General features: G+C 44.3%; 2 protein-coding genes across 13 annotated transcripts in view; both read left to right on the top strand.

The window, feature by feature from the left end:
* MYO3A (myosin IIIA) overlaps positions 1-10,056 on the top strand; it is a 137,947-nt gene extending 127,891 nt beyond the window's left edge. For all 12 annotated transcript variants that reach the window (XM_038127691.1, XM_038127688.1, XM_038127690.1 and 9 more), the window contains 4 exons: positions 2,219-2,328; positions 4,844-4,884; positions 6,595-6,735; positions 8,620-10,056. In XM_038127691.1, the coding sequence (XP_037983619.1) occupies positions 2,219-2,328; positions 4,844-4,884; positions 6,595-6,735; positions 8,620-8,734 (407 nt within the window). In that variant the 3' untranslated portion in view covers positions 8,735-10,056. The remainder of the gene's footprint in view (positions 1-2,218; positions 2,329-4,843; positions 4,885-6,594; positions 6,736-8,619) is intronic.
* A 1,523-nt stretch (positions 10,057-11,579) lies between these two features.
* Positions 11,580-14,639, top strand: part of GAD2 (glutamate decarboxylase 2) — a 40,826-nt gene continuing 37,766 nt past the window's right edge. Inside the window, exons 1-4 of the mRNA XM_038128148.1 lie at positions 11,580-11,789; positions 12,035-12,094; positions 12,240-12,392; positions 13,398-13,631. Of these exons, the coding sequence (XP_037984076.1) occupies positions 11,714-11,789; positions 12,035-12,094; positions 12,240-12,392; positions 13,398-13,631 (523 nt within the window). The 5' untranslated portion in view covers positions 11,580-11,713. The remainder of the gene's footprint in view (positions 11,790-12,034; positions 12,095-12,239; positions 12,393-13,397; positions 13,632-14,639) is intronic.

Below are 14,639 nucleotides of genomic sequence, written 5' to 3'. Positions count from 1 at the left end.
GCAACAACCCATATTAAGAGCCCAGTCAAGCCTGCTGTACCTACTGAAATCAAGGAATCTCACTTATATTTAATACAGGTTACTGAAATTAATTTATTGCATCTAAAATTCATTATTTAACATGTATTATCTGTAACCTGGCTTAGAAAAATACCATTGTTCTCTTAGGTGAAAAATGTTAAAAATATCATTATTTCATTCATTCATTGCAGAAGAAGCAGTCTGCATTTCAGATAAGAAACTAAACCAGTAAATGTAATCATTATCCAACTACAATTTAAATTAACATTATTCATCCTGGCTTCTCTGTATACCCATGACCTTTACAAGCCTTTATTTATCACACATAACAAAAAACTTAAACAGCTAATTTTGCAGGAGTCAACACTGATGTATTACTGATCATTTCTCATTTAAAATTATTGTGCTACCTTACCCTTAATTAAAAATACGTCTGCTGTATATGGGAGAGTTTTTATTTCCATCATGTCAAACGGTATTTTGATGTTCATAGGGGAACAAATTGGTGTTAAAGTCACTTCATATGGAAGTTGATTATATCAGCAAAACACATTTTAGTAATTCACTGGGATCTAGATCCCCATTCCAACCTCACACTATATTCATTTATGAATGAGGAGATGTTTTTCCTCCTGGACTGTCTTTAGTATATCTGTGATGGGACAAGGACAAGATCAAGGCTCACTGGATAATGCAAGATGCCTTAGACACTCTGTTTGTTCACTGTGCTGTGACTTCATTCACCACCCCATGACCCATCTCTGCCATTGGTGTTCTGCTGCTGTGCACTCCCCTTCTCCTTCATCATGAAGGAATTGCTGTCGCCGTTAACGTTTCCTGTAGCTGAAGGGAAGGAGACCAGGCTCACCAGGCTGTACATTTGTGGTCTCTTGTCCCTCCAGGGCCAGTTCTGTAGTCTTCCTAGGCATTAGGAACCCTGCACTCAGTGTGGTCTCTGTGAGACCACAAACTACCTATGAACACAATTCTGACAGTGCCATGTATCTTGGCACTGTCAGAATTGCATATAGATTTTCAACAAGCAAATACCCAAGATACTTTTCTAGTTCTCTACGTGCCAGCCAATGTAATCTGCAAGTCAGTGTCTAACTCTGAATTGGGACACTGCCAGGGGACAGTGTTGTGATGCACTATATAGGTATTTAGATGTTCTGCACTGGGTGAACTTTTCCCATGGTACCCCCTGGTAAGGTGGTTTGTCCCTTGGAGTCCCTCCCTTCGCCCCTCCCCACTGGTATCCCCTTGGCTGTGGCCTTCCGTCCCCGCCTCCCATTCCGCGGGTATAAATGTCCCTTGAGTTTGGAGTTCTCTCTCTTCTTCACCTGGAAACCCTACGATGCAGATGTCCCCTTCCAGCTAATAAACAGGACATCAGAACCACGTGGAGAAAGAGCGCTTCTCGTCCTTTACTTCGTCCATGTAGGATCCGTGCGGGTCAAATCCCAAGCTAGCCGGGGGGGATTTACAGCCCGAGACCCACGGGTTCCTTCAGGACAGTAGTTCCATTTTGTGTTAAAATCTTGATTTTAATTTCTATTAGAGTGAAGGCATTTTTCACGTTTGTCAAAAGTTTTTTGTAGAAATAGAGAGCAGAATTTGAGTACACTAACATGGACTGCATAGGATGCGATGGACATGGTCATGCTGTGTTGCCCAGTGGCACATGATTTGGCTTGAAAGGAAAAGCCTCAGCAGGACGCCTGGAGGAAAATCTTCACTGTGATAATGAAGAGGACAACCTCTGAAACAGAGGCCTAATGCTAGTTCCCTCATTCAGCACCTTAAAGACTGACTTGAGTCTGAAAAAAAAACACTCCTGCCACACAGGTCCCCATTACAAGGCAGTGGCCTCAGAGTAGCCATTACCCTTCAAAGCCCTTTTCTGAATGTGGAGCATCAGCCCTTTTCAGAAGGAGAGGCCTGTGCCAGGCAGACCTCTGGACTGTTCCAGCCTGGCATTCATTATTATGTGGCATTTGTCCCTGTGGGCAGTCAGGACTCAAATGGATAAACCCATCCTCTGCTGATGAAAATGTCCAAACCAGTTGCTTACTTGAATTACTGCAAGCACTAAAAGTGACTATGTGGATTTTTTTCTCCCTTTGGTGAAATTCTCTCCTGTTTTTTCTCCAGTTCTGTGAAGAAATAAGCATTGCTGTCTTCTGCTTTTTTACAGTTGTGGCCAAAGTAGAAGACTCTCGCCCAATGCAGAGACCCCCTAGAAGGCCACGGAAGCCCAAGACATTAAATAATCCAGAAGACTCCACCTACTACACTCTGATACATGTGAGTTTAAGAAGCTTTTCTGGGCTAAAACTGTCAGATAATTCCCTCCTAAACTATCTTTCTAATTGCCCAATTCACTTTATTCTTTTCTAATGCAGCGTAAAACCTGTGTCCTGCTGAAAGGAGGCAGGCCACAGACTTTAATTTCAAACGAGACATGAAATGGAAGTACGGAGTTACCCAGACTGGGGAGCTGTGTCACACTAGCATTTCCTTTTGTACCTAAACACACTTTCATTATGGGCATAAGTAGCATTTGCATTTTCAATACCCAAATCAAGTGCCCTGTCTCCATCATTTCTTTGTAAGTCACAGGAGAGAACCAGGAGAGGCACAGGTTTGTTTGGAGCTATTTTGAGCATCTAAATTAGTACTTGATCTTGCAGAGAGAGCAAATACTAAAATAAGTTGTATTAGTATGCACACTGTAACTTCCTTTACAAATGTGTCAGATTGTGATTATGAAGGCATTGGCAAATACCAACAGCTCAGGAGACTAATGGATTTGAGTGTCGCTATTTATAGCCTTTGGTCCAAGTTCAGATACCGAGTGCTGCTTCCCCCTCTTGACTTCAGTGCCCTTAACCATAGGAAAAAAGGCAAGAAAGTAAGCAGAAAGAGTGAAAATGTAAAAGCAGATCAGAAAGCACTTCCAACAAAAAAAGCAATTAAACTGATTTGCTCGAGGTGCCTGTATCTTAGTGACCTATTTTAACAGCCGGTGAGAACCCAGCTAATAAACTAACCGTAGCAATTGCTTCTCCTTTCAACAGAAGGTGTCACCAGGGCCTGTAGGGATGGTTGTGTCTGGCATACCAAAAAAGACAAATACAGCTATGTTTAATTCTGGGACTTTGAAATAACACAGCTTTGGAATGTGATATTCTGAAAAGAAATTGCATTCTTAAAAAAAATTTGCACATAAGAATAAAATTTGTTTTGTGAAAGCAAGATTGTCGACAAAAAGGACTGAAATGAAAGGCATGACACAATCTGTATACATAAATTTTTGAGAAGCACAATTCTGAAGTAAATGCCTATTTAGGAAATTAGGATTATAAGGTCAGGAATATAGTATTTTATGAGACCTAATTTGTTACATGGCCGCTCCGTACTAGAAAACAGCCATGGCATCAGTGCAAACAAAAACTGCAGTAGTGCCAGGAGATTTTTAATCAATTTTTTAGCAACAGCTTTTCAAGGTATTAATCAATATTACCTTCAATGAGTTGTATTTTCAAGAAGGTGTCAAAGAAAGAAACCTGTCTTTCTGACATGAAGGTCACTGGTCAGGGAAAGGTTCAACATAAATATCTACACATTGAAGCTTAGAAAGGAGACCTACTAGTTGTTAAATTCTTAAACCCTGGGTAAGTCATTAAGCTCTAACTTTAGATGGTAGTCAGCTTTAGAGGGCTTTCCCAGCTATTACGGATTTTCTACCTTATTAAAAATCTCTGTGACCTCCAGGCATTCACAGATTATTTTCAAGCCCAGATCATATGAATGTGAAGAAACACAATATGAGTGCATTTTTTTAAAAAAAATTCTCTATCTTTTTCAAAATCAGATATTTCTGTCACATCGTGCTATAGACATTAATTAGACACTTTACATTCTCACACATCTCCCTGCATATCAGATGACCTGCAGGGATATACACGTATAAAGGAAGCCTGACAATAGCCAATTATTTATATAAGGCATCAGAATTTTATGTTAGGGTATATTTCTTTAAATCAACCTATCATTTTGGAATTATATTCCATGTTCATTTGCCTGCATACTGAAGTCCATCAGGATTTCTGATTCTCAGTGACTTTACAGTCCCCAGTTCTAATACGCTTTCACTCATTTGCAAGAAACACAATTAAGACCACAATTTGCACTAAAAAATACTGCCTTTGAAGTATGATGTGTTAGGTGCTGCAACAGCATTGTTTGGCTGTAGGGATAGAATTCTTTTAGAGATAAGAAATTATTCACATTCCCTACAAATCTTCTCTCCTCTACATTTTTAGAAATCTTTTATCCTAAAGGTTCTTTTGTCACCTATTATATTGTTTTCAAATGGGGCCTTTGTCCATTTTATTCTACTAAACCTGTGTGAAGACTACGTTTGCATTAATGAGAACAGGATTATGCCTCTTCCCACTGCATTGCTTCTATTCATGGAAATTCTCATGGCATCACAGTAAATTTGCCTCAGTGAGATAGTGTTGTCAACTTCATTAAAACAGCTATAGCTATTTCAAAGTTTTAGATCTCCTTTTTCTGTTCTGATCATCATTACTTTGGCCTTTTTTTCATAGCATGGCAACAAATTTGGGAGCAACAATGGTAATCTCATTCACAGTCTTAAAGGTTCTTAAAAGAGTGTTTTCTGGGACATTTGCTCATTTTCTATAATTTCTTTTACTGAAAAATAAACAACACCCTCCTATCTAACACCAATGAACTGTATGTTTGCATAAGCTTTCCTTTTAGCATTTTTAATTACTTTTTATTTTCTTAGAAATCAATACAAGATGAAAAACGGAAACCAAGAAAAGAAAGGTAATTTTTTTCATTATTTCACTATTGTCACTCCAGTACTCTAGAATAGTTTTTAACTGTACTTCAACCAGGAGAATAAAGCATTGAAAAAAGAATGGTAATTTGGTGATTCACAGGGGGACATGTATACAAAGTTAAAATGCAATTTTCATTGACTAAAATCCATTATAGAATTCAGCCATTCAGTTTTCCTAAAACATGGTCCTTTACCATGGTAACACAGGCATTATAACAAGATAAGGTCCACATCAAAGATAGTTCTGACACAGAAAATAATTGAAGGTGCTTAAAATTCTAGTCAAAGCAAATGGGCAACCAGTTCTTCATTGTCGGCAAAAATACAAAGACTGTCAAATTTTTCTCCTAAAAATATATGAGTGTCTGGAAATAGATAATAAAAAATTAAAACAATCACTATGAATAACAGCTAAAGAAGAGTAGCCCTTGAAATCTGAAACAGAAGTGTTTTCTTCCTAGTGTAACTAGCCTATTTTGATGGATCTCTGCAGAAAAGAAGGAAGCAATAGGTATATTCTGATAGTCTGTCCTTCCGTATCTGAGATCCTTAGGTGTGCTGCAGACCTGGTTTGCAGCTCCTGACATACATCACAGTTTCATTTTATTTGTGTTTCTATACTGAGGCTTTTCTGCTGCCCCCTCAGTGGCACTGCTGTAGCACCCTGTGTGCGATGGCAGCCTGCTCATAGCTGCAGATGAATGGGCTCTCTGCACTGTCCTCAGCTCAATACAAACTGTTGCAGAATACAAATTCTGTGGCTAAAATATGTATCTTGGAGGACGTTGCATGACATTACACTTATAAAAATATGCTCACAGCATTGAGCTTTATTCGAGCACAGTTTAAATTGCACTTGATTATGCTGCAGCTTAAAGGATTGACCTTATGTCCATGTCCCCCATGTTTGGTCTCTTTCAGCTTTTTTCTCATGTCATTTGGATCCTAAAAAAAATTCACACCTATTTATTCCAGTCTAGGGAGGAAAAAAAAAACCTAACACACCAAAATCTAGTGTTTTCTCTCATTTGCCTCAGTTAGGTTTCATTCATCTTAAATCTAGTTAACAAGTTCCCTGACTGCATCTTCTCTCATGTGCTGACTCTATTAGTGGAACATATCAATTAATTACTTTGGTTTCTAACAATGTGAGGACTGAATTCTGAACTTCTCTATTCAGTTTCTTTTTTGGGTAGTATTTCTTTCCTTAGCCATTCTAAAATGGATGTTGGGATTGATTTTTTTCTGTATGTACAATACCCTGGATTGCATTCACCTAACAAAATAAGAGAGATCTGCATTATTGACACCCATATCTGAACTAGTTGCTTTACACTGTCTTCTTGTACTCAGAGAAAAAAAATTGTCATATTTAGGAAAATTATTCATCTCTTGCTCAAAGAGATCTCTAAAATAGACCAGATTAATTATACCATAAAAATGCCTCTCCACTGAGTCTAATGGCAAAACCCAAAAATTTCAGTTGTGTCTCCTTTATGAATATATTAAAGTATTTAGCATTTCAAAATTCTCAATATCTATGTTGTACAGCAGCCACACTTCAGAGACGGAGTTTTTTTCCTTAGATCCTCAATACATAAACAGAATAATGATATTTGGCTGCCTTGGGTTTGTCTGCTGAAAATAATATTGAAAAGTGAAACTGTTAACTTAGTGTTCTTATTTATTGACAGTCTGAGCAAAGTGCTAGATTTAGATATCTACTACCAAGAAATTTCATCTACTGACTCCAGCTCCAAGGACAGCAGTACTACCACAAGAAGGAAGAGATACCCAATTGAGCGCAGGACTTCCATTTTACGAGCTACTGAGCGGTAATTCCTACAAAATAGTAATAGGAAGAAATAAACATTATCCTTGTTGACATATTCAAATTTTAATAAAAAGAAAATAAATGCACTTTCAAATTACACATAAATCTATTGTTTTAGACATGAAATTTTGCCAAACTATCTTGCAAAACATACAGCTAAAATTTCCCATCTCAAAATGGGAATATCTGACATATTCCCCATGCAAGAGGGATAAATTCCAGTGTGATTGGTGTTCAGCCTACCTGCCAGTTTTTGCTTTCCCAAGGGCCGTATGGACAGACATTCTGCATCTCTGATCTAAAATAAAATTAAACTGAAGCAGAACCTAAAAATTGTATTTCTGGTTAGTTTTTAAACAGGGTGGAGGTGCACCAGACTTTCTGCATGTTTTCTGCAGGCAGGACTCCAGCTTGACTGCCTCCTTCTCCTGCTCTCCTGTAGCAGCACAGGTGTCTGCATGCACCTCGCCAAGGTGGACAGCCAGGAGAAAAATCCGTTTTTTTTCTCAGGAGAACCCAGGAGAAAAAAGGGAGGGTTTGCTCAACCTCCTCTCTTCCCACATAGACTTCAATAGAAGGTGACCACTGCCAGGCTAAGGAAATTCATATTCTCACTCTTGCCAATGCACTCACACACACTGCACATGCAAACACACATCTATGTTGCTTAATATAATTGTATCTTCTTGCATGTTCCTAAATGCATGCAAGAAAAGCTTGGAAAACTATCTAGGTCAAAGTCTTAAGGGAAATGCTAAGCCTGGGATGAGCACTGAATTTGAAAACGCATCTGAAATAATAGAGGAAATGTTTGTGAAGCATTTAGAATGTAGAATGTTTTGTGCACCTTACATATTTCACTTCCGGTCTTTTTTTCATGTAGGATCTAAATTAGTTTCAGGAAAGTGAAAACATGTAATTAAAAGTAATAATATCAGGGAATTACCACATAGTTTACAACCATGAGAAAATATTGCATTTCTAAGGTGGTTAATTATACCAAATCTGTCACCCTGAAGTCTGGTTTAGGTGAGTGAAAGTTTTGCTATTGAGCTTACTAAAATAAATTTCTTACCCTTTACTGTTTGCTGTTCTAATTGCAGCCTAAGTAGCCATAGTGAAACAAAATATGTGTAACTTCTAAATATACAGTTACCTCAGAAGGCAATTAATAAACATTTCTGCACTTCAGTATCTCTTGAAGAGGGTCACCAGGATATAAAGACTGTACAGCCATTTCAATCTACTTCAAGTGAAGCATTGAGTACTTTTGGTTTAACAGTTTACCTTTGACATTGGTATAGGACCAGTAGTGGGGGCACCTTAAGTGTGGAACACTACGAATTTTTGTAATTATACTAGTAATTTACTTTTTAAATAACTGTCTTTTATTTTTAATCTTGCTCCATGGTAACAGCTGATGTCACATCACTATTCCAGCCTCTCAGAGGTGGCATCCAAAATGCATCTTGCCATCTGAAAATAAAATGAAATTAGATGGACACTTACAGTGAACTCCAAAGGCAGGTTAATACAGAGCAAACAAATTTATGCCAACTGAAAATCTGGTGCAGTAACCATCAGGCAAATGCTACTGCAAAGCATCCCCATGCTCTCAACGTTTTAATGTCCTTTTATTATGTCCCCTTCATAGGAGAACATGTTGTTCTTCTGTGTTCATCTGCTTGTAGCATATAATGTGTTTGTTCCAAGGTGCCTGTTTTGTGCAGCACAGGAAGAGGCCTAGCAAAGTCAGCTGATTTTTTTTCTTTCTCCTTTTATTTTTTCCCCCACAAGGTTGGAGGTTAAGCAGTCGATTAGGAGTGTTTGCCAAGGTAAATGTTTTGACTTTAATTTCTAAAACACTTCTGTGCTTAATCCCTAGGTCGAGGGTGGCAGAAAGACCCCTGGAAGAGAGCAAAGCTGAAGATAATCCCTATGACTACAGACGACTGCTGCGGAAGACCTCACAGCGCCGGCGCCTTATCCAGCAGTTCTAGCTGCTGCTGCTGCTGTTCCTGCTGCCATTTGGCTTTTATTAGCATACATTTTTTTTTATCATTTTATACCATGTGTTTCCTTTTTTTTTTTTTTTTAATCTTCAATGTTTCGAGTTTATGTGTGTGTTCATGTGGATATGAATTACTGTGGTTTACAGCCCAACACCATTGCAAAGGGACACTCTCAGTCATGTATCCTATTTTTCCCTAATAAAAAAATCACCTTTCTTTCATGTACCATTGCTCCATCCTAAAATTATTAAACAGCTTAAGTCTTGTTTACTTTCTTCAGTGCATATTTCTTTTTTTCCATTCCATCAGTCTCATCCAATCAAAAAATAATTTACTTTATAGTTCCCTAGTTAAGCTTTCTAATTTCCATATTCAACTTCAGAAAACCTTCGTTATTGTTTCTAATAAATTGTTTTACAGGAAAAAAAAATTACAAGAGCACCATGGGGACATTTCTGCTTATTTTAGTTTACATTGCTTAAATTTTGGGATGACCTGTTTGTGGCAAGTGTCCCTCTAATGCAAACATATACGATTAACTGGATAGCATAATATGGCAATTTATTTCATTATTGACTTTACTGTAAAGCTAGTAGCCAGTTTTAAAGGTCAATATTGTGTGTATAATCTTTATGTTGGAGATGTCCATTTATGGGAAGTATATCCAGCCCTCTCCTCTGCCTCTGAGCTTTGTGACTAAGTGATGAACTTCGAAATCATGTTTGCTTTGTTCTCATTTGCATTAGATTTTTAGGAATCTTAATCTCTGGGGTACCAAGAAAGGAATAGAAATACACTCTCTGGTTGATTGCTGCTGAAATGTAATGATCATTCTTAATCAGTTCCACTAGAAATTAAATGAAAATACAGGCAGTAGCCCCAGTGTTCAAATTTCCCCCGATTCCGTATTCAAAAGACCTTATTTCACAGAAACCACACAGATAATTGCAGCGCTTCCTTTCAGGATTTATAATTGCGTGTTCCCAGCTGCAAAGCAAGAGAAGGCAAATTTCATGATGCCAGCATAAAGGCCTGATCCTACTCTGTTCCTCAGCTCTCCTAAATGTGACAATTGGCGGCAGCAGTCAGCCACAGGGGCTGGGTTTTGGCCTTTTCCCCAGAGACAGATAACCATTGCTTCCTGATCTGTAACTAGTTACAAGGCTGTGCACCGGATTAAAACGTACTGCAATGTAAAATTTGCTATAAATTGTTAAAATTTTGAAATCTGTTCTAAAGTCGCTTTGTCATGTATTAATAAAACGGTAAATAAAAGTGTACAAAGCAGTGATACGGTTGTTTGTGTCTGAATTACGCCCAGAACCGACAAAACACTGTGGACTGGGGCATGAGTGAGTAAGGCAAGGAAGGGCTCGCAGCAGCCTCTGGCCGTGGAAAGATGGAGTTATTGTCTATGCGCAAGCCAGTGTGATGCAGCAACTGGAACAGACTGTAATTTCACATTAAGAGATGCCTGGACTGGTTCTCTTCTGCTTTCCCACCCCACAGCAGTGTTTTAAAGCATTGAGCCATTTCTGTGAGGTCTCATGGTGGGCACTTCTCATAACCATGCCTACAAAAAGCAGAGAGATGCCCCGGGCGGAACACAGGGCCTGGCTGCGGGCAGCGTGGGGGCCCTGCGTGACCAGCTGTCTCGGCAGAGCCACATTCTCACCTGGTGTAGTCCCGCCTGCCTCCCTCCAAGACCAGGGCTCGAAATCCCTCCTGTGCCAGAGGAGAGGCAGCTGCGGCAGGGAAACGCTCCCGCCAAGACCCGGCTGGGTGGAAAAGGGAGGTTTGGTAGCCTTCACAGACGTCGTGAAGGGAATAGGAACAGCTGTTCTCGTGCTCTTCCCGTCTGGCCGCCGGGCCCTCTGCCTCCTCGGGGCTGGGGCCAGGATGGCGGTTCCAGCAGGGTCCCCAAGCCGGAATGTCACAAAAAGCCCCCGGGAGCGCCCCGGGGATCCAGGGACACGCGGGGGCAGCCGCAGCGTCGCGCAAGGCTCCTGCAGCACGTCCGTACGAGCCAGGACGCCGCTGTCTGTCCGGGAGCAGGAGGGACAGCGGGAGCCCAGCCCCCTGCGAGCCCCTCCACAGCGCCTTTTCCGCGGCGGCCCGGCCCGACGGGGCTCCCGCCGGGGCTGTGGGCCGGGCCGATGGGCTGAGGGGACTCGGGGGCTGTCTCTTCCCCACCGGGGACCGCCGGCGGCACGGGCTGGCCCGGCCTCGGCGCCGCCGCCCAGGAGCGCCCGACTCGCAAGTGCAGAGGTGCCCCGGTGCAAAAGTGCGAGGTGTGGTGGGGGGATTTCCCTGCGCTTTGGATCTTAAAAGGACTGAGGACGCTTCCCCGTAGTCCCAATCTTCCCCTCGAGGTACCAGGCTGGACCGCCGCGGCCAAGTACGCCAAGACTCGGAAAACTACCATTCCCCTCCGCTCAGCGCTCGGCGGCACCGGGCGGCTCAGCGCTCTCCGCCCGCCCCGCCGGGCTGCGGCCGCACGGACGGTCGGTAGGGTGAAGACGGCACAGGCAGCCTGCCTCGCCTTCGCCCCCCAAGGCAGCGGCAGCCCCAGCTCAAGCAGCGCCTATAGCTCGGGTCTGCCCCGAGTGCCACTGTCCTCCCACCGCCGCCCCTCGCTCCTCCGATGCAGAAGGGTGCGGACACGCCTTAGTACAGCCGTCGCCGCTGGCCGCCTCAGCGGACCCCTCTGCCCGTGGAGCCGCCCGCCCCGTCCCGGGCAGCAGCGCCGGCGGGGCGCGGCCGCAGCAGCTCGGCGAGAGCACCCCGGGGGCGCCCACGGGAGACGCTCCCACCCACGCGTGCCCGGGGCGCTCCCGCCCCTTCGCCTGCCGCCGCCTGGCGCAGCCGCGCACTTACACACCCGCACACTCACACTCACGCACACTCGCTCGGGCCGCCTGGCTGCAGATCGCCGCTCCTCGCCCGCCCCGCCGGTTCGCCTCCGCCATGGCAAGCCCCGGCTCCGGCTTCTGGCCCTTCGGAGCCGAGGAGGGCTCCGCAGCCGCCGAGACCCCCGGCACAGGTAGGAGGACGCCGAGCGGCCGGGCGGGACCGGCCCGACGGAGCCGCCGTGACAGCGCTGCCCGGTCGCCGGAGCCCCCCGCTCGATCGGCGGGACGAAGCGGGGACCGACGGCGACTCGAGCCCGGGCCAGCGCCGCGGGGCTCTGCGGGGCAGGCGGTTCCTGGGGAGCGGGGCCGGGGGTCGGGCGAGACCCCCTCAGCCCACTCCCGCCCCACGGACCCTGCGCTCGATTTTCTCTTGCAGCCAGAGCTTGGTGTCAGGTTGCCCAGAAGTTCACGGGAGGGATCGGAAACAAACTCTGCGGTAAGGGCAGGGAGGCCCCGGTAGCCCGCGGCGGGGGCGCGGCTGCGCCCCCACGGAGCGCCGCGGGACCGGCCCCGGGCCGGGGGGGCGGGGGACGAGGGTCGATGCCCCGGTAATGAGGCCGTATGTCCGTGTCGCTGTCAAGCCCTGCTCTACGGAGATGCCGAGAAGCCCGTGGAAACCGGCGCCAGGGCAGCAGCCCCGGGGGTAGCGGAGCCGAGGCCGACCTGCACTTGCGACAAAAAACCCTGCGGTTGTCAAAAAGCGGACGTGAATTACGCCTTTCTGCACTCAACAGGTAACGCGCTCCCGGGGCAGGCTGCTTCTCTAAAACTAACAAGAAAAAACAGCGCTTCGGTCGGGAAATCTCCCCCGCCCGCGTTGCGCGGAGGCGTGGGGGGTCCGGCGGTGCGCGGCGGAGCTCTAAGCCCTCAGCCCTGGCCCCCGCTGGGCATTTCTCAAATCTGAGAAAAATCACGCAAACAACAAAAAATCCCGAAAAGAAAAACCTAAAGCAGTAAAATCCCGCATGTTGGAGCCCGCAGCTTTTTCTTTCTAAGGAGCGCTGAAAGCATCGACCTTCTCATTGAAGACCCTGCGATGTAAATTAGGCTGGAGGGGAGGAGGGAGATAGAACGCTCTCCTACTCATTTGCTTTAATTCGAGATATTTTTGCACTTCATCTTTTCTGACCTTGGAGGTATCGTCTCCTCCCGTGAATAGATCCCAGCTCCCCACCGACATGCGCTAGACAAGGACTCTCCCGTTTGCTCGGCAGCCCGGGACCCCAAATTAGGGGCTTTCACTATAGTCTGCTTTTGGCTGAGCCATCGTTCTTAAACAAAAGCCCTGTGTACACGAAGACCCCGTGCAGCATTGTCTCAGAAAAAGGCATCAAATCATCAACAAGTTACTTGCATAGGAGAGTCACCAAGAAGGTATTTTATTGCAAGGCAAATGACAGTTTTAAGGGTGCTACTTGTAGCATTTGTTGTTCAATATTTATTTCCTGTGAGATTCGTTTTCCCTTTTGTCTTGTTTCCCTGCTCTCGCTGTCTTAAAAATTAGTCTGAAACATACTGTAGACAGAATTGGCCAATTTAGATAGGATATTAAATCTTGTTATCTCTCAGGACGTTCCTCGAAATACAACCTTGCCAGTTTGGTTATTAAATGAAAACAAAACCTATTTTTATTGACTACAGTGTAAAGATTTTGTAAACATAAATGGGAGAAGGCTTTGTTCAGAATCTATGCATGTGGTCATAAAATGAAGTTAACTTTTAAATTTCTCCATTCCCAGATCTTCTGCCGACATGCAATGGAGAAATAACTACTATGTCTTTCCTACAAGACGTTGTGGACATTTTACTTCAGTATGTGGTGAAAAGTTTTGATAGATCAACAAAAGTTATTGATTTCCACTACCCAAATGAGCTGCTCCAGGAATATAACTGGGAACTGGCAGACCAGCCACAGACCTTGGAAGAAATTTTATTGAACTGCAGGACAACTCTGAAGTATGCAATTAAAACAGGTAATAGCAATGCTCATTTTCTACCCTGTATGGTCTCATCCATTGATTAAAGGTGTCATTTCAATTTAGCTTGAAACGTTAAAGATAGAAGCAGCGACCGTATTTTGTCAGCTCCAAGCAATTTCTAGCAGAGACAGAAATCGTTTTCCAAAATGATAAAGCACTCCAGCAGCTCCATCTCTGTAGCTGTCAGTGCAGCCTCGCACACCCTTTCCGATTTAAAATTAATGCGTCTGTGCGTCGGAGTTGCCGAGTGTGCCACGGAGCAGACTTTGCACCACCTTCACCACTTTCTGCCGTTCCTTTTCATCATTTCACGTGTGATGCCCTGGCCATCGCCTCTTGCTCCCTGCGGAGCGGGGTGTGGCGGGCACGGAGCTCGGGCCAGAGGGGAGTCCATGCACGGGGGCAGCCGGGACCAGCCCATTGAGCAGCCAAAATCACAGTAAACGGCCTGTAAATTCGAACTCTGAGCGGCCATTTGCCATGTCTGTCACTTCGCCTGCAAGACATAAAATAAAAAGAGAATTTAGCAGAACCTTACGCAGAAATATCGAGGATTTAGTTTCAACATTAGGCTCAAGCAATAAAACCAAAGTCCGATTTGTTTTAACAGCCATTTGTTGTTTTTTCACTGGGGAAAGCAGCGATGGGTTGATTCCTCCCTGCCTGGCTCCCCCGTTAGTCGTGCCCCCTGTGGGCTTCGTGGAGGGAAGGTAGCAGGGGGCTCGCCCAGGCGAGGGGAAGCGTCCGACTCCTCACCGGGGCCACCTTAAACTGCAGCGGAGCCGGCGGAAAGCGGAGCCGGAGCCGCAATTACGGCTGTCATTGGGAAATAATAGAGCGTCCGGAGAGCTCTTAGTGGGAATTTGAATTACTGAGAAATTGCTTAAAAATAAATGTGAAGCGGTTTACTGAAAGAGACAAAAGGCTGATTTGTGACTAGAAAACAAAACAAAAAAAATCTCAGGTTTTGAGAAGAGAACAGAACAAACTGATCCTGGTAAA

The sequence above is a fragment of the Motacilla alba genome, chromosome 2 (assembly GCF_015832195.1).
Source record: "Motacilla alba alba isolate MOTALB_02 chromosome 2, Motacilla_alba_V1.0_pri, whole genome shotgun sequence".
Taxonomy (NCBI): Eukaryota; Metazoa; Chordata; class Aves; order Passeriformes; family Motacillidae; genus Motacilla; species Motacilla alba.
Note: the sequence above shows the minus strand (reverse complement) of the source record. Positions and strands in the feature narration are given on the sequence as shown.